The sequence below is a fragment of the Neomonachus schauinslandi genome, chromosome 6, assembly GCF_002201575.2.
Source record: "Neomonachus schauinslandi chromosome 6, ASM220157v2, whole genome shotgun sequence".
NCBI classification, from domain to species: domain Eukaryota; kingdom Metazoa; phylum Chordata; class Mammalia; order Carnivora; family Phocidae; genus Neomonachus; species Neomonachus schauinslandi.
This window is the reverse complement of record NC_058408.1, coordinates 79,844,313-79,870,359: the sequence shown is the minus strand read 5'-3', so window position 1 is coordinate 79,870,359 and position 26,047 is coordinate 79,844,313. Positions and strand designations below refer to the sequence as shown.

Sequence of the window (26,047 nt, the reverse complement as noted above, 5' to 3'; positions counted from 1 at the left end):
TATCCTTGGTGGCCTCTAGAACCAGATTTATTCAAATAGGTCACTTACCCTAATGCATGTTTGTATTAGGCTTATATACTTGTGAACATTTTTGTTTGTTTCAGTTTTGTTAAGAGTAAGGAGTTACTTCCTTGAAGTGATTTTACCAAGGACCCAGATCATAAAACTTCATCATTGTGTCAAACTCTAGCTTTTGGGTTCAGGGGTATTTCTTCAAAGATGTGATTGTAATAATCATTACGGAAATTAACATATTGGGCATAGAGTGAGTTTAGGTTCTACTAGTAATTTAAAAGGAAAGGGAAATATATACAAATCAAGTAAATTGAGAACCTCCCAGAGATAAAAATTGACAGAGCTTGCCTATGATGAAGAATGCATAATGCATGGCTATGACCTGTGTACCTCGTGTTTAGGATCCCCTGCCTCCCTTTGTATTCTTGATGAGGGGCTTGTACATTTCAATAAGTGATTCACAGCAGCTCACCATTTGCTCATCTTATACAATGAAATGTTTTATTGAAAGGTCATGGTCTAAGATAATTTAGTTAAATTTGTAGTACATTCCCTATAATTTTAGTGATTGACAACTAAGCCAGCTATTGCAAAGGACAGATTCCAGGAAGCACTGAAGTGGAGAAAACTCTGTATTTGCATAGTGTGTGGAGTCTGACTGCATGTAATCTGATCTCATTCCTAAGAGGGACTGGGGGCTGGTTTGATCAATCGTCACACTGCATGTACCCTGGTGCTGTAGCCCATGGTCAGTGCTAATGACCTTTTCCATGAGCTAATCCTCAATATTTTAGGATTTTACAATGAGCTGATTTAACCTATTTCTTTAAAATTTAAATTAGAACAGGGAGAACCCCTACTTCTCCAAAATTCACACTTAGCCCAATCTCCCTCAGTTGAGAGTAAGCACGGTAGTTTCTTTCTGTATTTCCATTAGAACCTTGTTTACTTGGTAGCCCCCAGAGCAGCATAAGTAAGAACACAGGCTCTGGTGTTAGATGGTATGGGGTCAAGGACTTGCTGCTCCAAAGGGAGTCTTAGATTTTCCGAACCTTAGATTTTCTTCCATCCGTAAAGTGGGGGTCATGGTGTATCTGCTTCATGGAATTGTGGTGGGGACTAAATGATAATGCTGATCAAGCTTTGAACACCGTATGTCTGACACACCCCATAAAAGTATCATGGGAAGGGGACACCTGGGTGGCTCAGTCAGTTAAGCTTCTGCCTTCAGCTCAGGTCATGATCCCAGGGTCCTGGGATTGAGCCCCATGTCAGGCTCCCTGCTCAGCAGGGAGCCTGCTTCTCCCTCTCCTTCTGCCTGCCGCTCCCCCTGCTTCTGCACTCTCTCCCTCCATCTCTCTCTCTCTCTCTCCCCTCCCACAAATAAATAAATAAAATCTATAAAAAAATTCATGGGAAGGATCAAAACTTTATTCATCTGGATTCTGAGGAGTGCCAAGTAACAAATAAGCAAAAGCTTACTCCAGAATATCCCTTATTTTGGATTGAAGGGTGATTTCATGTGAATATGAATTTTAGATGCTCTTTCTGTGATTTTTTTTTTTTGTCATGTAAATTGTTGGGAAAGACAGCTTCAGATTTGCTGGCCATCTGTGTATTGCAGAGCCCTGCAAAACTTCCAGCACCCTCTCTCACGACAACCCAGTGCTTACAGCATGCCTGTCAGCCCACCCCCAATTTAACCAGTGTCACTAAAGTTTTAATTTCTGCTTTACTTAAGTAATTTCTGAATTCCAGATCTTAACTTTTGAATAAATGACTTAGGTTTAGGAAATGAATGTTACAAGGATTCTTAATATCTCATATACTTTCATAGAATCTTTCTTCGGAAGTTAACAAAAATAGAGCAAGACTAGAACAATATTTTTCTTCTGGTCAAGTAGTTTTTTTCCTTAAAATTGATTTTGGGAAATGCAGTGTGTTTGTATATATATGTAGGGAGGGATGGGAGGCGTAAGGACACAGGGACACCAAGGAGAGAAATAGGGAAGGGAGAAAAGTAGTTAAGGAAGAGGCATGATTTTTGTCTAAAAGAGAAGGTTTATTTAGGTAATTTTATAGCTTCGGTCAGTTCTTGATCTATCCATAGTTATGCAGGTTAACGCTTGGAGGGTAATCTCACAGGGTCATCTTCATTTTGACATGTATAACCTAAAATTTAATGTGATAACAGTGTATGTATAAATACATGCAGCTCTGTCTACTTATACCATCTGTCTATCTGTCTCCAGATTTTCATTTTTCAGATGTTGTGGAGGATGAGTGTAAGTGAATTGTAGATACTTGCCATATCCCTACTGGAACTGACTAGACCCTAGAAATTCTGTAACCCAAAAAGGATAAGCCATTGTATCTTATTCTTTTGAGACAGGAGAAACCACTCCTTGTCATGGATAGTATAAACTTGTTCCATATAAACCTGGAGGACTCTAAAGGGAGTGCATGTGAATTGTAAGGATCTTTGTTGGGAAAAATCAACCGAAGGTCATTCAGGGGAGGAAAAAAATAGAGTATCTTAAAAAATGGACAAGTAAGTTCCTGGCAAACAGGGACCCTGATATGTCATTTGAAAATGAGATTTGTTTCTAGACTAGAAAGTCCCTAAAGGATTAAAAACATATGGGGAATTTGTATCTAATAAAGGTTGCATTTCAAACCAGGGGTAAAGGATGGATTATTTAGTAAATATTTTATGGAGAATAGATATCCGTCTGGAAAAAAAAATAAAGTTAAGCTTTCCTTAAGCTAATAGAATCCCTTCCCCATCACCCCCTCACAGGAAAGCATGGACATTTTCCTTTAAATGATTTGACAAGTGGGGAATTTCTGAGTGCCATATAAACCCCAAAAGCCATAAGAAAAGATGTAAAATTTCGGTTACATAAAAACAGATTTGGAATTCTGCTCGGAGATAATAATATAAAGGAAGTAAAAAGACAAACTAGAGAAAAATATTTGCAACTCAATCTCAGACACAGGAAGAGCTTCTAAAATGCAATTAAAACCCATATCTAATGGGAAGTTGAACAAAGAATGTTTTCACAGAAAAAAGGTAAATACAGATACCAAGCATATGAAAAAGGTGCTCAAATACACTTATTTTAAGAAAAATACATGGGTGCCTGGCTTGCTCAGTTGGTGGAGTGTGCAACTCTTGATCTTGGGATTACAAGTGCAAGCCCCATGTTGGATGTAGAGATTATGTAAAAATAAAATCTTAAAAAAAATACAAACTAAAATGATAATGAGATACCTTTTCTCTCTGTCTCTCTTTTTTTAAAGATTTTATTTAGTTGTCAGAGCGAGAGAGCACAAGCAGGGGTAGTGGCAGGCAGAGGGAGAAGCAGGCTCCCTGTTGAGCAAGGAGCCTGATGTGTGGGACTTGATCCCAGGATCTGGGGTCAGGACTTGAGGTGAAGGCAGTCGCTTAACTGACTGAGCCACCCAGGCGTCCCTAATGAGATACCTTTTTTTTTTTTCCTATTTATTTATTTATTTTTGATGCCTTTTGAACCTACCAGTTGACCAAGTGTAAGCAGTTTGAGAACTGTATGGGAAGCAGGTAATGTCATACATGGCTGGTAGGAATGTAAATTACCACCAACTCTGTAGACATTTGACAGTATTTGTGAATCTTTAAAATGTATAATACCCTATGACCCAGTAATTCCATGTCTAGGAATTTTTAACCTACAGATGAAGGATATAGTACATGTATTAAAGGTATGAAGTTATTCACTGCAGCATTGTTTGTAATAACAGAAGCCTATGAACAAAGAACTGCGTAAAAACATTATGACACATCCAACTAATGGAATACTTCAGAGCTGTTGAAAAATAAACCAGCTTTATATGAAAGAACAGTATATCAGAGTTATGCTATAAGGTCAAGATGGAAAATTGCAGAGAACTCTCTCTTGATATGTACCCATTGTGTAAAAGGGGGAAAGAGAAACAATATACATGCCTGTGTGCATGCTCACACACACACATAAACTTGTGTTAGTGATTTCACAGATTAGAGCAGGATATTCAAGAATCAGTAGCAATCAGTGCCTTTAGGAAAAGAAACAGGACTACAGGGAGGGGATTGGAGAAAGACTTACTATTCAATATATTGCTCTTCGTGATATTTCAATTTTCAGTGACTTACTCATTACTCAAAAGTAAATGATTTATAAATAAATGTTTTTCCTTTGCTTTAAAGGCAATTTCTGCTCTGCTTTCAAGGTGGACTGTTACACCTGATTCCCCTCCGCCATTATGTTGGGTTATTCTGGAGGTAGAGAAGGAGTTCTTGCAGCTTATTTCTGGTTTTGTTTTCCAGGACTTTGCTGGCATTAGGATGTCATGTGGGCATATCAGATGAACATGCTGAAGAAAAGGTGAAAAAAATGAAGCTGCCCAAGAAGTAAGTTGAATGCCTAAGCAATATTAAATAGTCTGTGCATTGATTCAATCATGCATTCAATTACTTGGGTGCAAATGGATTGGACCTCTTGATGGATACCTAGATGACTTGCCCTGAGAGGAGACAAAGCTCAGAAAATATTGGGAGTATGTTATAAAAAGTGTGTTATTTTTCTTGAATGTAGGTATGTGTGAACACACCGGTGCCCATATCCCTAACTGCTTATATCTAGTTTTCCACTTTGCACCAAAAGATATTTTTATAATTTAATTTGATTTTTTGAAGATTTATTTATTTGAGAAAGAGAGAGAATGCAAGTGGAGGGAGGGGCAGAGGAGAGGGAGAGAGAGAAACTTAGCAGTCTCCACGCCCATTGTGGAGCCTGACACGGGGCTTGATCTCACAACCCTGAGATCACAACCTGAGCTGAAACCAAGAGTCAGATGCTTAACTGACTGCACCACCCAGGCACCCCTAATTTAATTTTTTACCAAAAGAACATATTTTAGGAAGAGTTATAAAGTTGGTATTATTATCCCCACTTTAAGATGAGTAAACTAAGGCCATGAAGCTATAGGGGTGATTTTTGCCTGCTGGGCTATAGCCTCTGTCCGTGAGCCTGTTGAACCTCTCAAAACTTCAGCTTTCTCAGCTGCTAACAGGTGATACCTTTTTCATGAGGAAACGTTTGGTATTAAATGAGTAAGTTCTGGATGAATGATTGCTGTTTCATGTTATTATGTTTGTTTTAATTTCCAAGGCCTATGCTTTATAAATGGCAGGTTTGGCCATGTGTTAAGTAATATGAGGATAAAGCAAAGCAGCCACCCCATACTCTCCATCAATCACCCTGACCTCAAGTTACCCCTGATAAACATAAAATCAAAATAGAAATCGTGAGCTTGCTCTGCAGATGCCAGTTCATGCAAGTAGTTCAACAAAAACTGTTACTCAGGTATTCTGTTAAAAAATGTGTAAAAGCTATGTTACTATGTAGCATATTTTTAAGTTCTAAAAGTTTTCTTCAAAAGTTTAAGCACTTCCATTGGATGCTATTTTAGGGCATTTTCACGTATTTACATTTTGAAATGACACTTCTTTGTCAGTTTTGAGAATCACTTTAATAAAAGCAGATCCTCAGTGATTAGATATGTACCATCATCTATTTAAAACTATATATAAATGTTGATAATATGTTTTTTGCATCATTTTGTTTTTCTCTTTGAATTGTATTTCCAATCCATTTCCTTCACAAAATGTTAACCCTATTAAATATATTTTGATTGATCCCTCTGATCATACTTCTTTATAACCAAATCTAAATTGAGTTTTGTTTTGTTTTCTGTGATCACAGTCAGTAAATGTTGACATTTTCTTCTGACATAATTAATTGGGTATACAAGTCTTCAACATAAATTCATTTTTGATAAAAATCAATGTAAAAAGTAAGATTTTATTGGAAATAGTGCATAATGAAATGGATTCAGCTATTTTTCCATTTATATCATATACCCATGTATAAGCATTTATTGATAAAAAGACAAGTTCTGGGTCATTTGCATTCTTTGTTTACATAAATAAATACATTTTTATTAAAAAATTCAGTTCAAAGAAAAAAATCTGTTGAAAGAATGATAGAAAAAAAATCATTCAGTTCAATGAACTGGAACTTAATAGTGGTTCATCCTCAGAAATCATATTTGATGACCTATCACATGATGACTCAGTCATGTCCTTCCTTGTTCAGTTTTTTAAAAGCAAAAAATTAGAAACTGCCTTACTTGGGAAAGAATTTATTATCTTCTTATTAAAGTCACTCACTATCTCAGTTTTTTTGGTAATTATATTATAAAGGCATTATTAAAATGAGAAACAACAACAAAAACTAGTAGTTATATCTGCTACTCATTCACTTAGAGGTACTTAACCTGATGTACATAAGGATAAGAAGATGGAAATACTAATTTCAGATTACCTTTGCCAGCATAATATATTTAATAAACTATTATTATCATGTGCTATGTGTGTGTGTTTGTGTGAGTGTGTGTGTCTTGTCAAAACTTTGGGGCAAAGTAGTCACTCTGACAAGTATGAAATCTGTATGATTCCATCTATATGACATTCTGGAAGAGACAACACGATAGAGTCAGTAAAAATATCAGTGGTTGCCAGGAGTTGGGAGGTAGGAAGAGATGAATGGTCAGAGCACAGGGATTCTCAGGACAGTGAAAATATTTTATATGACACTGTAATGACCAGATAATGTCATTTTACATTTATCAAAACCCATGAAATGTACAACACCTAATGTAAGCCAGGGGTGATGATAAAGGATAATGGATGATAATGATGTCTCAATGTAGGTTCATGAATTGTAACAAATGTACCACTTTGCTTGGAGAATGTTGATAATGGGGAAAGCTTTGTGTGTGGAGGCAGAGGATATCTCTGTATCTTCTTCTCAATTCTGCTGTGAACATAAAACTGCTCCAAAAAATAGTCTTAAAAAAATAAACAACCCCCCCCCTTGGGGTTAGAATGTAGCTTATTCAGTTTATGGTATTCATTTGCCATAAAACCTAATTAGTAAAACCAGTTTTCACTGTGAAAACCATCAGTTTAAATAGAATTATTTTTGGTCAGAAAATGTCAGGCTTCTTTTTTCTGTTGAAATAAATGGGTTGATGTATGTTTCTGTAATAGCCACCTCAATTCAGATTTATCTCTAAATCTGAGATAAATAGAAATCAAATGATTGATCAATGTATACATAGAGCATAGGGTTTGCAATAAGTTAGTCTTGTTGAGGGATGGATTAAACTCCTCTGCCTTCATAATTTTTTACTGATGCCTTTTATTTGTGTTGCTTTTAGTAGTTCTGCATTACTTGAAAATAGATGGGGGAAATGGACACTAAAAGGACACCATTAAATGGAAACTATTCACCTGCTGGCAGTCTATACTACATCTCAATTTTCCATGAGATACCATCTTATTATTTATTGGCAAAAATTAAGAAATTTGATAATAACAAGGATTGATGTGGATGTAGATTCACACAAGTCTAAAAGGTTGGAATGTGTTTACAATCATTTTTAAAGCAGTTTGGCATAATTGTATAAAATTAAACATTTGCACATCTTCTTACCCAGCAGTCACTCCTAGAGATATGCCCTAGAGAAAGTCCACACCAACAAACATGAAAGCCATTGTTTTTAGAAATATTATTTTTAATGGCATAAAAATAAGGGAGAGGAATAGGAGAAATATTTTTCAGTAGGAAGATGGATTAAGTTGGATATAATCACATAATAAAATGAATGAATTTTAGTCATAAATGGCAACAGAGATGAACCTAAAAAATAATGTTGAGGTCAGAAAAGAATATATCCCACAGGCTATATAAAGTATAATACTATCTTTAAGACTGAAAAACAAAACATTTATATATAATATGTATATGTGTGTGTATATATATATATATATATGAGGAGCACACAGATACAGTGGTATTAATAATATTCTAATTCTTAATGTGGTGGATTAATGGAATTCACTCTATTATAATGCTTTAAAGCATATTCTTTTGTATCAAGAATAGTTTTTTTAAAAATTTTATTATGTTATGTTAATCACCATACATTACATCATTAGTTTTTGATGTAGTGTTCCATGATTCATTGTTTGCATATAACACCCAGTGCTCATTATAACACATGCCCTCCTTAATACCCACCCCCAGCTACCCCGTCCCCCCACCTGCCTCCCCTTCAAAACCCTCAGTTTGTTTCCCAGAGTCCATAGTCTCTCATGGTTCATCTCCCCCTCTGATTTCCCCCCCTTCATTTTATCCTTCCTTCCATCTTCTTCTTTTTTTTAACATATAATGTATGATTTGTTTTAGAGGTACAGGTCTGTGATTCAACAGTCTTACACAATTCACAGCACTCACCATTGCACATACCCCCCCCAATGTCTATCACCCAGCCACCCCATCCCTCCTACCCCCACCACTCCAGCAACCCTCAGTTTGTTTCCTGAGATTAAGAATTTCTCATATCAGTGAGATCATTTGATACATGTCTGTCTCTGATTGACTTATTTCGCTCAGCATAATACCGTCCAGTTCCATCCACATCATTGCAAATGGCAAGATTTCATTCCTTTTGATGGCTGCATAACATTCCATTGTATATATATAGCACATCTTCTTTATCCATTCATCTGTCAATGGACATCTTGGCTCTTTCCATTGTTTGGCTATTGTGGACATTGCTGCTATAAACATTGGGGTACACATACCCCTTCGGATCACTACATTTGTATCTTTGGGGTAAATACCCAGTGGTGTACTTGCTGGGTCATATAGTAGCTCTGTTTTCAACTTTTTGAGGAACCTCGAGAATAGTTATTTTGAAAAATAAAAATATGATAGCGAAAATCCAAGTCCATCAATAATCACAATAAAGGCAAATGGATTTATTTTTTCAGGTAAGATACAGAGATTGTCAGATTGGATCCAAAAAGGTAACTCATGTTGTACACACTCCACAAAAATAAAACCCAGCTGTGTGAAGACACATCAATAAATTTAGAAAAATGGAACTACTCTACGATCCAGATATTGCACTACTAGGTATTTACCCAAAGAATACAAAAATGCTGATTCTGAGGGATACATGCACCCTAATGTTTATAGCAGCATTATCTATAATAGCCAAATTATAGAAATAGCCCAAGTGTCCATCAACTGATGAATGGATAAGGAAGATGTGGTGTGTATATACAATGGAATGTCACTCAGCCATAAAAAAGAATGAAATCTTGCCATTTGCCAGAACATGGATAGAACTAGAGTGTATTATGCTAAGTGAAATAAGTCAAAGAAAGACAAATACCATATGATTTCACTCATATGTGGAATTTAAGAAAGAAAACAAATGAGCAAAGGGAAAAGGAGAGAGAGAAACCAAGAAACAGACTCTTAACTATAGAGAACAAACAGGTGGTTACCAAAGGGGAGGTGGGTGAGGGGATGGGCTAAGAAGGTGATAGGGATTAAGGAGTGCACTTGTTGAGATGAGCACTGGGTATTGTATGGAAGTGTTGAATCACTACATAGTGCAGCTAAAACTAAATATTACACTCTATGTTAACTGGTATTTAAATAAAAACTAAAGTTAGAACATAGAAAAATTGAAACTAATGAGAACATGATGTACCAAGAAATATTACTCAAAAGGAGACTGTAGTTTCCTTCTTTCCATTGTCCCATGTAAGACAAAATAGCTCTGAAAGCAAAATTAAGAACAGAAGGTCACTGTACAAAGATTTAAAAAAAAAACCCAAGCCTTATACTATAATTACTCATGTATGCACCAAGTAAAATAGTTTTAAAAAGTCAAAATATTAATAGATTTTCCAAAATAGACAAGTGTGCAATCATAGTAATAATTCATAACACAACTCTCAGAAACTGATATGTGCAACAGACAAATATTAATGAAGATTAATAAAAATTTTAACTCCTATAAACTAAAATATATTGACATATATAGAACACTGTACATAAGGAACATATATACAATTTTGCATCTATGACATGAGGACAATGATATAAAGATCATATTCACTGAATCACAAGGACTAATAGCAACAACCAAAAAATATATATAAAGCCATGACATATTTAGAAACATTAAAATGTAGTTCTAAATAACTAGTGAATCAAATGTATCATCATGATAATTTAAAAACACAAAAATGGAAAAGGAAAAGATTGTATCAAAACATATGAATTGTTTATATAAAACACTACTTAGAGAAAGCATTTTTCATAAGCAGGAAAAAAAGTCTGGAAAGACTGATAAAGGGAAAAAAAAGACTTAGCAATTTTAGGGATATTTTCAGGAGATCTAGCAAAATGTAATTTATGCCAAAATTTTCTGAATTTAAGTGATATGGACAGTTGTGTAGAGTAATACCAAAACTGAGTCAAGAAGAAAGAAAATGTTATTAGAGTTATAGCTATTAAAGGAATTATACTAGTTTAAAATTATCCCAGTACATTTAGAAATAACTATAAGATGTTTTACTTATAAGCATATGAATTCTTAGCAAGCAATAATCTGAGAAAACCTTCTTAACCTGATAAAAGGCCAACAGCAACCAATAATCTATAAGGTAAAGCCCAAAAATTTTTCCTTTAAGATTCAGGCATGAGATAGTAAAAGCCACTATTACCTGATATATTCAACACAGCCAATGCAATGAGATAAGAAAAACAGTATGAGTATTGGAAAGGAAGAAATCAAATTGTCATCAACAGCAGGTAATATTATTATGACATGGAAAACTCAGGAGAATCTACAGAATTATTTGTTAACAATAAATTCAGTAATATTGCTAGATATCTTTTAAATACCATTTAGATATCATGTACAAATGCAAAAAGAAATAAACAAATCCTTAATATCTAAGACAGTTGAGAAACATAGGAATAAATCTAACAGAAGAGGAACAGACCTCTGTGGATATGCACTCAATAAGGGCTGGGCTTTGTTTATTACAATGCCCCTAGTTTCTAAAATGCCTAGTACAGGAGTGACATCAGCAACATGACTCAGAAGTTGTTTCTCCTTTTTATCCCGCTTTGTAATCAACAAATTAGACATCCATACATAAACAAGAGCATCTTTGTGGAGGTTTCCAGACTTTGCACCTTACCCCAAGGGACTCAAGAGGAATCTCACTCACCAGTGCAGATGTTAGGATACAGACAAACTCCATAGAAACTGTGGAACCTGAGTAGCTGGTGAAACTGCCTGGACCCCTCTTGGGGCTAATGGGCAAGAATTGGGCGTGTGCTGAACTGAGCAGGCACTCACTGACCACAGAGAACTTGCAGAAATCCAGCTTCCAAAAGGCAGATGCCAACACACTGTTGAAGAAGAAAGGAAAAGAAAAATATGAGTTGAATCATAGTGAAAGTGGGAAGAGAAACTTTGTAGGCACTGCCCTACTTTTAAGAAGGAGCCTTTTGGGGCTCATTTATTGGTAGAGGTGACTCTTTTGCAGGCAAAGAGGCAGATGGTGAGAGAGGATTCAGTTTTCCCAGTTGGCAGGATGCAGCTAGGGAAACCCATTTCTGTCCACCAAAACCCAGAGTACTATGGTGGGAGCTTAGTCATGAGAGCTTTGGGAGGATTTGGGGAAAGAGGGAGGTAAGAATTTCAAACAGTCTTTAATCTGCTCAGCAGAAAGTCCACCCACAAGCCTTTGGGAGTGACATGCCCTACCCCATCTCCCTACCAAGTCCGTGGGCATCCCCAACTCACCAAGTGTTAAATCCATACTTCCCCCAACTCTGCCAGCTGGGTGTGTGCTCCTGAGTATGTCCAGAAAGGCAAGCTTCAGGAGATGGGGAGCATGCTCAGAACACAAGCCACCCTTGGTGGGCAAGGGAGAATCCACAAACCTGAAATATAGCATACCCCTCTGGAAATTAAAAAACAACAACAACAACAGAGGTTTCTAATAACCTGCCTAGCAGACTGTAAGAACCAGAGAAGACACAGAGCTAATTAAGAGGGTCTTGGTTATTTCAAATGCACAAGCAAAAATGCATACCTACAAGTAATATGAAAAATCAAGGAAATACGGCATCACAAAAAGAAAATAATTTTCCAGCAACCAAGCTCAAAGGCATAGAATATTACCATCTGATAATTCAAAATAGCTGTTATGAAGAAATTCAACAAGCTACAAGAAAACTCAAAGACAATCCAGTGAAATCAGGAGTAAAGTTAATGAACAGAAGGAGCTCTTTACGGGCGCCTGGGTGGCTCAGCTGGTTGAGCGACTGCCTTCGGCTCAGGTCATGATCCTGGAGTCCCGGGATCGAGTCCCGCATCGGGCTCCCTGCTCAGCAGGGAGTCTGCTTCTCCCTCTCTTGCTCCCCCCTCTTGTGCTCTTTCTCTCTCTCACTCTGTCTCTCAAATAAATAAATGAAATCTTTAAAAAAAAAAAAAAAAAGAAGGAGCTCTTTACCAAAGCAATTGAGATTCTAAAAAAGAATCAAATGGAAATACTGAACCTGAAGAATTCAGTGAATGAGATGAAGAATGTAGCGGAGAATATCTGTCTCAGGGCAGATCAGGTGGAGGAAGAATAATGGCTTGGAGAATACGAATACAGAATAAATACACTTAGAGGAGGAGAGGGGAACTAAGTTTAAAAAGAGTGAAGAAAGGCTAAAAAAAGCTCTCAGATTCTATCAGAAAAGCAAATATCTGAATGATCAGGCTCTAGAAGGAGAAGGGAAGGAGAAGGGGCAGAGTTTATTTAAAGAAATAATAGCCAAGAACTTCCCAAACCTGGGGAAAGACTTGGACGTACAAGTCCATGAAGCTAATAGCATACCCTGTTATCTCAGTGTAAAAAGACCTTCTCCAAGACACATTTTAATGAAACTGTCAAAAATCAACCATAAAGAATCTTGAAGCCAGGGGGAAAAAAAAGTAACTGACAAAGGAACCCCCATTAGGCTATCCCAGATTTCTCAACAGAAACTCTCACAGGCCAGGAGAGAGTGGAATGATGTATTCAAAGTGTTGAAAGATAAAAATTGCCTGCCAAGAATACTCTGTCTGGCAAAGTTATCCTTCACATATGAAAGAGAAATAAAGGCTTTCCCAGACAAAAGCTGAGGGGGTTCACCACCTCTAGACCTGCCTTGCAAGAAATGCTGAAAGGAATTCTTCATGCTGAAATGGGAAGATGCTAACCCAAGAATATAGCAGCATGTGAAAGCTAACAGCACACTGATAATGGGGAAAAATCAGACTCAGAGAACCGTTACTCTATATTTGGATGGTATGTTAACCATGCAACTATAGTATGGAAGTCAAAGTAGAAGAGTAATAAGAACTATAGCTGCAGGGCACCTGGGTGGCTCAGTTGGTTGAGTGTCTAACTCTTGATTTCAGCTCAGGTCATGATCTCAGGGTCGTGAGATCAAGCTCCAGGTCGGGCTCCTTGCTCCGTGCAGAGTCTGTTTGGGAATCTCTCTCTCTCCCTCTACCCCTCTTCATAGGTATTTGAAGATATGTTACTATCAGCTTAAAATGGACTGTTTTATCTGTAAGCTATTTTATGTCATTCACAAGGTAACCACAAAGCAAATGCCTAGAGTGGATCTGCAAAAGACAAAGGGAAACAGAGCATATCTCTGTGGAGTATAACCAATGTACAAAAGTAGGCATGAACAGAGAGGGAAAATACAATGGAAATTCAAAAGGACCAGAAAGTAATGAATAAGATGGCATTCATGAATAAGTTCTTACATATGAACAATTACTCTAAATGCACATGGGTTGAATTTACCAATCAAAAGGCACAGAGGGGCTGGATGGAAAAAAAAAAAAAGATCCAACTACATGCTGCCTACAAGAGACCCATTTCAGATTTAAGGATGCACATAGACTCAAAGTGTCATTTGAATTATATGCTGCATTTCCTATTTGAAAATAGGGTAATTGAGTATTTTTTTCCTTATGTATAATACAAATCATTTCATTAAAATTCCTTAAGGACTTTTGTGGAATGTGTGATTCGTCATAGTTCTTTCCCCCCTTCTTATTCCTCCTCAAAACAAACAGGCAGTTGAAGAGTGTAACATATTATCATCAATTCTTAAATTCATGGATCTTCCTACATTTGTTGTAAAGTGAAGCTCTTGACCCACTGCACAGTTTGATGAACAGAGTCCATTTACAATAGGGACAAAGAAAAATGCAGTGGAAAGAATCCACTTAGAGAGCTTATGATTGCCAATTTCTAATATGCCTGAGTAATTGAGATTTAAAAACAGAACAGAATTATAGGTTTAAATGAAAAAAATCCAGGGCGCCTGGGTAGCTCAGTCAGGTAAGCATCTGCTTTTGGCTCAGGTCATGACGCCAGGGTCCTGGGATTGAGTCCCGTGTCAGGCACCCTGCTCAAGCAGGAAGTCTGCTCTCCCTCTCCTGTCTTTCCCCCTGGCTTGTGTGCTCTCTCTCTCAAATAAATAAATAAAATCTTTTTAAAAAAAATGAAAAAAATCTTGTCTGAATACCAGTGCCATTTATTAAACTTTCCTTTAGCACTTATCTGTGTTATTAAAATAGCACAAACATAGTAGATCAGGAATTGGTTGCCTGTATATATCACTGGGAGGTAACAGGTAGTGTTGAATTATGAATTGGTAGTGTTTAGAATTGTCTTGAGAGGTCTTTAAATCCAGTGGTAAATTCCCTCTGTCCCCAATCACCTTCTTACCACTAATTCTGTGAAGCCCCTGGTAGTGATGGGAAGTGAAGGGATGAGTGGTATCTCAGGCATATGTGGGCACATAAAAGGCTAAGAATGATATTCTCAATGCATATAGGTATATATAAATGACTTTCTAATTTGAAGGCTTGGATGCTGAATGTGTAGGCCCATGATATATATATATACTGCTTACATAGACATAGCACATGTACCACATTCAGTTTATGTAAATATTTACCTAAATGAAAGATGGTGTTACAAATACAGTTGGATTTTTTCTTTAATGATGAAGCACTGTGATCATGAAGAAAAAAAAAAACAGATTTATACACTCCGTTTATGTGTAATGAGTAAATTTCACAAATTACAAATTTAAAAATGTGCTAATATGTAATGTTCTTTATTTTCTCTGATCAGGTTTAATTTCATATTTAAGCCCAATGGACATTGCACCAGAATGAAGCTTAGTATTAGAAACTTAATCCTAGTCTGTTCAGGGCAAACTGTTAAAATCAATGTTTTCTGTGTTTATTTTCACCTTTAAGTTTTGATTCAAATGTCATCTTAAAGCAATCCTTCTTCACTTCTTTAAGATTATTCCCTATTTAATAAAAAAAATAAAATTGCTCCTTTTTAAAAATTGTACATTTCCGCATACCCCCTTTTCTCTTTTATTCTTCCCCACAGCACTTACATCTAACATACTATTGTTTTGCACTTTATTGCCTGATTCTCTATCAGAACATAATTCCTATAGACTTTTTTTGTCCATGTTATTCAATGATATATCATTAGTTCCTAGAATAGGGCCTAGAATGTTTTAATTCTACCACTGAATGAGTATTTGTTGTTGAATTTGAATTCAATGTCTACCTCCCTCTTACCACTGGGGCTACCTGTGTTTGGGACACTCACCCGTTGGGGAGGAGACACTGGATCCGTGCTCCACCTCCTTTGATTTTGCTGTGATGACTGAATTATGTCAAAGCAAATTAGAGCTGGACAGAAGTTAAAGCTATAAGGGCAAATTTTATTCAGGAACTATTGCAATAGGGGAAGAGGGACCTTTGTGTCAAACTGAACTCCATTCTGAACAAGGAGAAGTGGGGATTTATTGCCAAGGAGAAGGATCAGGGGTAGGGGAGGGCAGTGAATAGAAGATTACCAATAGGAAACATCAAGGAGAAGGGGGATTCTGCAAAAGCAACTTGATAGGATTCTTGTTGAAGGCAGACCTTGTGATAAGATGTCAAGGGTGGGAGATGAAGAATGTGATCAGATATCAAGGATGGAGGATTTTTGTTAAACTGATCCAGTAGGGTTCTTGCTAAAATGGAACTAATTGGAACAAGGACAGAGCCCAAGGTCAGAGTCCCAGTCCGAAAGAGGGGGGCTCAGAGGAGCCTGACTCAAGTTTGGTCAGGGGAGTGTCTTTGCAATTGTCTTCATTCATCGCTGCTGGTATCCTATGGGATACCTGTTTTCCCCACTGGTCTTTGGTAATGGGTCTACACAGTGGGTTTCTTCTCATTTCTGTTGAGTACTCCAGGTCACTGCTCTTTTTTTAGCTTCCTTTAAGTCAGTTTAGGGAGTGTCAGAAACCTAAGAATACTCTTTCTGGCAATTTGAGTATTGCAGTCTGTTGGTGGAGCGAGTGGGGAGGGTGGTCTATCAGCCTAGACTTGGTTGGTTGCCATATTTATTTTTCTGAAGTTGTGTTATGCAAGGAAGGGGTTGAGTGTAGGAGATTCTAAGACCTGGCCATTTTCCTCCGTATGCTCTGGAAGCAAGACAGAAGTTCACCTTGGCCCTGGGATCTTCCTTGTCTCTACCTGGGTGGGTGTTGGGGAGCTTTGGCTTCCCTCCAGCTCCCCTGTCCTCTAGGCTCTGGAACCTGTCTGGGCAGGAGAAGGAGTCTTTATCTGGTTTTCCTCAAGTCTCAAGGGTTTGTTTTTTTGATATTCAAATATCAGGAGGCCTTTTATCTAAAAGACTTTTGTCTCTGCAGTGAATTTTCAAAGCCTGTTTTTTAAAATCCAAAAGCCATTAGAATGGCTTTCTGTGGTCTCTCTCTTCAGATGACCCCTCCTTGGGGCATTGGATACCTTGTGTTTTGTTTCAAAGGGGCTGTGGGGTAGTGGAAGGCCTTGGAGTAAAAAGAAATTGATAAAAAAGGAATTGGGTGGGGTAAGGGAGGCCTCCCAGGCACTTCATCGTATTACATTTACTTAAAAACAAGGAAGTGAAGTCATAGAAAAAATATATCCCTTGTCCGTTTCCTTGCTAATTTCTATGTTGAAATTAATTCTCCTGTATTTGTTTCCTGGAGAAGGGTTTTTTAATTCTCTCTCTATTCTTTCTGTGAAAATGTCAGCCCAGTATGCATTTTTAGTAGATGTGCTTCCAGCAAAACTTGTCCTTAATATCTCTGGTGTGCAGTCATCTGAGATTTTCCCATTTGTTCCAAGGTACTTGAAGGGCTGATTTGGTTTTGAAATTTACACCTAACATCCACTGAAGTTTGACATAATCTTTTCATGTTTACTGCACATCCTTCACAGCATAATGACTTCCAAGCTTCATTTAACCTGATTCCTACTAAACAAGGAAGCTTGAGAGGTGGAAGAGGCTAGAAAAAAAAGAAAAGGTTTTTCTGCTTAGTGTTTTTGGTATTCTGCCATGTTTTTTGTACACCACTTTAATTGCCCCTTTAGTGATATTATACTGAATGCTTTTTTCAAAGGCTCATTTAGAATACCTGCTTAGGAAAAATGTGGGTCAGGTGGGAATGAAGCACAAAACTAAATTGCTACTTAACATGACAGCTCATCAGTGGGGCCAAGTGCTATCAATTTTTTGTTTATATCTTTGGTAATTTAATGCAGATGAAACTGGCAGTTTGCCAGTTGTTTTTATTTTTCCGAGCAAAAAGATATTTTAAAAAAGAAACTGAAGCCCAGTATATATAGCTTATTAATCTTACTGTTTTATTTTAATTACTGGATTATATGCTACAGCAAAATTGAGAGCTAATAACTGCAAAAGAATTTTGATACCTTGGAAAGTGAGTATATTGAATGTATTTATTTAGTTCCACATATATTCCTCATTAGCTAAATTTCAGAATGATTGATGGAATGGAGACTTTGCATATTAAGGTAAAGAAAGTTAAAATGATACCAACTAAACAGATTGCAGGAGAAAATATCTATTGACTGATTCTGGTAGAATTTTCCCAGGAAGCTCAAGAAAGTAGGATGTAACACATGAATGTCTTTAATATGAGCTGTATGTATTCTGTATTAATATAATTACTAATGATATTACTTTTCCCTATTACTTGGGCTATGAAATTCTAATTCCCAAGAATTGGTACAGCAGTCTTTCATTTCTTTTAAATTTCTGGAAATTAATCTGAAACTTTACTTGAAACCACTTAGCTTCTAAGGCTTATGTCAATCTCATTTTTCTCAAAAGCTTTGCTTTTTGTTCTTTTTCAACGACAAGAAGGTAATATTTCCAATGAGCAGTTGGTTGACCTTTATGTACCTAATGAAAGTACATTAATAAGGTGAAATGCACACAATTTGCCAAAGTTCATTTATGCTCTTTAAAAAAAAAATCCTATTTTGATATAGTGGTTTGATTCTTTGTCAACATGTACTACAAACAAAAAGAGTTGTATAAATCATTGTTGATACTGATTCATGTTAGTTAGGCATTGATGATGTCAGCATTTTTATCAAATACGGTAGGTTGAAGTCTATGAATTTCAAAGATATTTGTATTTATCTTTACTGTAGACGATTTGAAGTATAACAGTATGGAAGTAAGGTTCAGGTGAAATGGGAGTTGGTAACTTTAATTTGGAAGGGATTATTAACCATTTAAAAGAATCACTTGAACCTTCAAATCCTTCCTTACACAGGGTTATTTAGAAAAGTAAAATGAATTCTGGTCTACATCTGATAGCGAGCATGAACTAATTAATTATTGTGCTTTTTGAAATCAACAGATGCAAATACATCTCAGTGGGTTTTCATTGTGACCACAGATTAAAGCAGCTCTGGTAGATACTCCATGTAGGAAGGGAAAAATTTAAAAAATCAGGAGAAACACTTATGTCCTGTATTATCCAGCTTTACACATTAGTAGAACTTATCTATAATGTTTGACTTGGAAGGACATCCTTCCCATCCTTCACCTTTCAAACATACCCCCCTATTCCATATGAGATATTGCTGGGAGGTTACCAGTAAAATGGGTTGCCAGAGAGGATTTTTCCTCTTTTCAAATGCACACATCGCTCATTAAGATGAATTAGTCTCTAATCAATTTTTCATAGATTAGTTTCAAAACTCTGTCCTGTGTGTCCCCTCTGTGATGGCTAGGAGGGCTCAGGACCATTGGAAAACGGGAGAAAAAAGAATTGTGTGCTGTTGGTCTACCCTGTGCTGGGCAGTTGTGGGGAAATCAGGAGGGGAGGGTGTCAAGCAGAGACAGGAAGATGGTACAGTAGCAAAGATAGTTCTTTGTCATTGTTCCTAACGCTGCTTCCAACAAGTCACGTTAAACTTAGAAATCAGATTCTGCCAGCTTGCTCATCTGTTGGTACATTGCAAATGTATTGGGAGCCCTTTCTTGAAAAAAATATTTTCTGAATGAGAACTTGTACATAGGCTGTGCTTACAGTTTATAGATTTATCTATTTATAATCAGAATTCTGTAACATACAATGATTTGTATGAGCAATTAAAAAAATCCCATGTGGGACGCCTGGGTGGCTCAGTCAGTTAAGTGTCTGCCTTCTGCTCAGGTCATGATCCCGGGTGCTCAGGTCATGATCCTGGGGTCCTGTGATCGAGTCCTGCATTAGGCTCCTTGTTCAGCCCTGCTTCTCCCTCTGGCTGCCGCTCCCTCTGCTTGTGCTCTCTCTCTCTGACAAATAAATAAATAAAATATTAAAAAAAAAAAAAAGTAAAAAATCCCATGTGGCTTCTTTATAAAAAAAAAATGAAATAAAAAATATTGTTAATTACCCAAACATGCAGAGTTCTGATTTAAAACAGAACAAAATTTCTCATCTATAAATGTGGCTTGTGATGTAAATTGAATGACATAAGGCCGTAATTAGCCATAATTGTTACAATTGCCAGACTAATCTAATCCACTTACACAAAACAAAATATTTCCAATAATTTTGTCTATAGATAAATGATTTATAAAATATGAGATGTCTTATAATGAAATAGTAACTAAGGCAATCTCAGCTTTATTCATGCTTAAAAATTATTTGCTGTAACACATCGATTCATTCAACATATTTTTATTGAATGCCTACCATGAATCAGATGCTATTCTCCATTTTGTGGATAGTAAGCAACAAAGCAGTCGAACTTCCTGCCATAAAGAAGCTTACCTGGTAATTCTGCTAGCCATAGCCCAGAATACTTAAAAGAAAAAAGATGACATAGTTTTATCTCAGCATTTTCTCATGTTCTGATCATTTTTTTTAACTTGGCATAATTAGCTGGTGAATTTTCTTTGTACAAAGGAGAATCTTTGAGATGAAGATCCATGTACCTTTATATTAATTCGGCATGTAAAGTTAATTCTTTTTTTTTAATTTAAATTCAGTTAGTCAACATATAGTACATCATTAGTATCAGATGTAGTGTTCAGTGATTCATCAGTTGTGTATAATACCCAGTGCTCATCACATCACATGCCCTCCTTAATGCCCATCACCCAGTTACCCCATCCCCCTACCCACCTCCCCTCCAGCAACCCTCAGTTTGTTTCCTATAGTCAAGAGTACATCATGGTTTTTCTCCCTCTCTGATGACTTCCCATTCAGTTTTTCTTCCCTTCCCCTGTGATCCTCTGTGCTGTTTCTTACATTCCACATATGAGTAAAACCATATGATAATTCTTTCTCTGATTGACTTATTTTGCTCAACATAATACCCTCCAGTTCCATCCGCATCAGTGTAAATGGTAAGTATTCATACTTTCTGATGGCTGAGTAATATTCCATATATATATATATACCACATCTTCCTTATCCTTTCATCTTTTGATGGACTTCTCAGCTCTTTCTACAGTTTGGCTATTGTGGACATTGCTGCTATGAACATTGGGTTGCAGGTGCCCCTTCGGATCACTACATTTGTATCTTTGGGGTAAATACATAGTAATGCAATTGCTGGGTCATAGGGTAGCTCTATTTTTAACTTCTTGAGGAACCTCCATACTGTTTTCCAGAGTGGCTGCACCAGCTTACATTCCCATCAACAGTGTAAGAGGGTTCCCCTTTCTCTTCATCCTCACCAACATTTATTTTTTCCTGAGTTGTTAATTTTAGCCATTCTGACTGGTGTGAGGTGGTATCTCATCATTGTTTTGATGTGTATTTCTCTGATGCCAAGGGATGTGGAGCAATTTTTCATGTGTCTGTTCGTCATTGTATGTCTTCTTTGGAGAAATATCTGTTCATGTCTTCTGCCCATTTCTTGACTAGATTATTTGTTTTTTGAGGTGTTGAGTTTGATAAATTCTTTATAGATCATGGATACTAGCCCTTTATTTGATGTCATTTGCAAATATCTTCTTCTATTCCATAGGTTGCCTTTTAGTTTTGTTGACTGTTTTCTTTGCTGTGCAGAAGCTTTTTATCTTGATGAAGTCCCAATAGTTCATTTTTGCTTTTGTTTCCCTTGCCTTTGGAGACATGTCTCGCAAGAAGTTCTGCGGCCGAGGTCACAGAAGTTGCTGCCTGTGTTCTCTTCCAGAATTTTGATGGATTCCTCTCTCACATTTAGGTCTTCCATCCATTTTGAGTTTATCTTTGTGTGGTGTAAGAAAATGGTCCAGTTTCATTCTTCTACATATGGCTGTCCAATTTTCCCAGCACCTTTTCCCATTAGATCTTCTTTCCTGTCTTGTCAAAGATTAGTTGACCATAGAGTTGAGAGTCCATTTCTGGATTCTCTATTCTGTTCCATTGGTCTATGTGTCTGTTTTTGTACCAATACCATACTGTCTTGATGATTCAGCTTTGTACAGAGCTTGAAGTCTGGCAAAGTGATGCCACCAGCTTTGGTTTTCTTTTTCAACATTCCTCTGGCTATTCGGGGTTTTTTCTGTTCCATACAAATTTTAGGATTATTTGTTCCAGCTCTATAAAAAAACTTGATGGTATTTTGATAAGGATTGCATGGAATGTATAGATTTCCCTAGTAGCATAGACATTTTAGCAATATTTTTTCTTCCAGTCCATGAACATGGAATGTTTTTTCCATTTCTTTGTGTCTTCCTCAATTTCTTTCATACGTGTTCTATAGTTTTTAGAATACAGATCCTTTACCTCTTTGGTTAGGTTTATTCCTGGTTATCTTATGGTTTTCAGTACAATTGTAAATGGGATCAACTCCTTAATTTTGCTTTCTTCTGTCTCATTTTTAGTGCATAATGCACATAATGCAACTGACTTCTGTGCATTGATTGTATATCCTGCCACGTTGCTGAATTTCTGTTGAGTTTTCACAATTTTGGGGTGGAGTCTTTGGGGTTTTCCACATCAAGTATCATGTCATCTGCGAAGAGTGAGTTTGACTTCTTCATTGTCAATTTGCATGCCTTTAATTTCTTTTTATTGTCTGATTGCTGAGACTAGGACTTCTAGCACTATGTTGAACAACAATGGTGAGAGTGGGCATCCCTGTCATGTTCCTGACTTTAGGGGAGAAGCTCTCAGTTTTTCCCCAATGAGAATGATATTCTCTGTGGGTTTTTCATAGATGGCTTTTATGATATTGAGGTATGTTCCCTCTATCCCTACACGGTGGAGAGTTTTAATTAAGAAATGATGCTATATTTTGTCAAATTCTTTTTCTCATCAATTGAGAGGATCATATGGTTTTTGTCCTTTCTTTTATTAATGTGATGCATCATGCTGATTGATTTGCAAATGTTGAACCACCCATGCAGCCCAGGAATAAATCCCACTTGGTCATGGTGAATAATCCTTTTACTGTACTGTTGGATCCTATTGACTAGTATCTTGGTGATGAGTATTTTGGCATCCATGTTCATCAGGGATATTGGTCTGTATTTCTCCTTTTTGATGGAGCTTTGTCTGGTTTTGGAATCAAGGTAGTGCTAGCCTCATAGAACGAGTTTGGAAGTTTTCCTTCCCTTTCTGTATTTTGAAACAGCTTCAGAAGAATAGGTATTAGTTCTTCACCTGGGAAGCCATCTGGCCCTGGACTCCTGTTTGTTGGGAGAATTTTGATTACTGATTCAATTTCCTTGCTGGTTATGGGTCTGTTCAGATTTTCTATTTCTTCCTGTTTCAGTTTTGGTATTTATACATCTCTTAGGAATGCATCTGTTTCTTCCAGATTGCCTAATTTTTGGCATATAGTTGCTCATAATATATTCTTATGATTGTTGGTATGTCTTCAGTGTTGGTTGTGATCTCCTCTTCCTTTTTTTTTTTTAAAGATTTATTTATTTATTTGAGAGAGTGAGAATGAGAGAGAGAGAGAGTACATGAGAGGGGGGAGGGTTAGAGGGAGAAGCAGGCTCCTCGCCGAGCAGGGAGCCCGATGTGGGACTCGATACAGGGACTCCAGGATCATGACCTGAGCCGAAGGCAGTCGCTCAACCAACTGAGCCACCCAGGCGCCCTATCTCTCCTCTTTCATTCATGATTTTATTTATTTGTGTCCTTTCTCTTCTTTTTGATAAGTCCGGCTTGGAGTTTATTGATCGTTAATTCTTTTGGAGAACCAGCTCCTAGTTTCATTGATCTGTTCTACTGTTCTTTTGGTTTCTATTTCAATGATTTCTGCTCTAATCTTTATGGATTCACTTCTGCTGGGTTTAGGCTTTATATGCTGTTCTTTCTCCAGCTCCTTTAGGTGTAAGTTTAGGTTGTGTATTTGAGACCTTTCTTGTTTCTTGAGAGAGGCTTGTATGCTATATACTTCCCTTTTAAAAGTACTGCCTTTGCTGCATCCCAAAGGTTTTGAACAGTTGTGTTTTCATTTTCATTTGTTTCTATTAATTTTTTTTTAATTCTTTCATTTCCTGGTTGACCCATTCATTCTTTAGTAGGATGCTCTTTAACCTCCAAGTGTTTGAGTTCTTTTCAAATTTCCTCTTGTGACTGAGTTCAAGTTTCAGTGCATTGTGGTTTGAAAATATGAATGGAATAATCCCAGTCCTCTGGTACTGGCTGAGGCCTGATTTATGACCCAGTATGTGATCTGTTCTGGAGAGTGTTCCATGTGCACTTGAGAAGAATGTGTATTCTGTTGCATTAGGATGGAATGCTCTGTATATATCTGTGAAGTCCATCTGGTCCAGTGTGTCATTCAAAGTCCTTATTTCCTTGTTGATATTATGCTTAGATGAGCTGCCCATTGCTGTGAGTAGGGTGAAATCCCCTACTATTAATTGTATTATTATCAGTGTGTTTCCTTAATTTGGTTATTAATTGGTTTATATAATTGGCTGCTCCCAAATTAGGAGCATAAATACTTATAATTGTTAGATCTTCTGTTGGATAAACCCTTTAAGTATGATATAGTGTCCCTCTTCATCCCTTACCATGGTCTTTGGTTTAAAATCTAATTTGTCTGATATGTGGATTGCTATCCCAGCTTTCTTTTGATGTCCATTGGCATGATAAATTGTTCGGCTCCCCCTCACTTTCAATCTGGAGGTGTCTTTGGGTCTAAAATCCATCTCTTGTAGGCAGCATATGGATTGGTCTTGCTTTTTATCCAGTCTGATACCCTGTGTCTTTTGATTGTAGGATTTAGCCCATTTACATTCAGAGTAACTATTGAAGGATATGAATATAGTGCCATTTTATTACCTGTAAAGTCTCTGTTTCTGTAGATTGTCTCTGTTTCTTTTGGGTCTGTGTTACTTTTGGGCTCTCTTCACTTACAGAATCCCCTTTAATATTTCTCACAGGGCTGGTTTAGTAATCACAATTTCTTTTAGTTTCTGTTTGTCCTGGAAGCTCTCTATCTTTCCTTCCATTCTGAATGACACCTTAGCTGGAAAAAGCATTCTTGGCTGCATGTTTTTCTCATTTAGTATCATGAATATATCATGCCACCAGCCCTTTCTTACCAGCCAGGTCTCTGTGGCTAGGTCTGATGCCAGTCTAATGTTTCTACCATTGTAGGTTAAGGAGCTCTTGCCTCAAGCTGCTTTCGGGATTTTCTCTTTATCTCTGAAATTTGCATTGCTTCACTGTTATATGTTGGGGTTTTAATCTATTTTTATTGATTTTGTGGGGCACTCTCTCTACCTCTTGGACTTGAATGTCTGTTTCCTTCCCCAGATTAGGGAAGTTCTCAGCTGTGATTTGCTCAAATATACCTTCTGTCCCTCTCTCTCTTTCTTCTTTCTCTGAGACCCCAATAATTCTAATATTGTTTCACTTTATGATATCGTTAATTTCTCAAAGCCTCTCTTCATGGTCCGTTAGTTGTTTTTCTTTCTTTTCCTCAGATTCCTTCCTTTACATCATCTTGTCTTCTATGTCACTGACTCTCTCTTCTGCCTCATTCACCCTAGCTGTTAGAGCATCCAATTTAGAATGCATCTCAGTTAAAGCATTTTTAAATTTCAACCTGATTAGATTTTATGTCTGCACTAAGAGGTTCTCGAGTGTCTTTTACGCTTTTTTCAAGCCCAGCTAGTAACTTTATAATCGTTATCCTGAATTCCAGCTTTTTACTTATATCCATATTGATTAGGTCTGTGGCAGAGAGTATTACTTCTGTTCTTTCTTTTGTTGTGAATTCTTCTTTCTAGTCATTTTGCCCAGAGAAGAATGGATGAACGAGGGAACAAAATAAAAAATATCAACCATGACCCAAGCGAAATACCCACTGGACAAATCTGAAGCAGTCTGAAACCAAAAATGAAAAGAAAAGGAAAAAGATTATAATCTCCCAGATGGACAAAACAGGGTGATCTACTTGGTCCTGGGTGTATTTTGCTCTGTTTGTTAGAAGACCCTAAATCCCAAAATTGCAAAGAAAGCAAAACTTTATATATATATACACACAAAATAAAATTGAATACATTGAAAGGAAGCCAAAAATGAAGAATATAGCTATAAAATGTAAATGTAAAAATGGAAGTTAAAAAAGAAAACTTAAAAACAAAGAGTTGCTAAAATAAGAAACGAGTTGAAAAGGAAAAAAAAAAAGAAAAGGGAAATTATAAACTGAAAGGATAAAAGAATTGTGGGGAAAAAAA

General features: G+C 36.8%; 1 protein-coding gene across 1 annotated transcript in view; it reads left to right on the top strand.

Moving 5' to 3' along the window:
* RYR2 (ryanodine receptor 2) overlaps positions 1-26,047 on the top strand; it is a 547,432-nt gene that overhangs the window by 241,122 nt on the left and 280,263 nt on the right. The window contains exon 25 of the mRNA XM_021696142.1: positions 4,364-4,447. Within this exon, the coding sequence (XP_021551817.1) occupies positions 4,364-4,447 (84 nt within the window). The remainder of the gene's footprint in view (positions 1-4,363; positions 4,448-26,047) is intronic.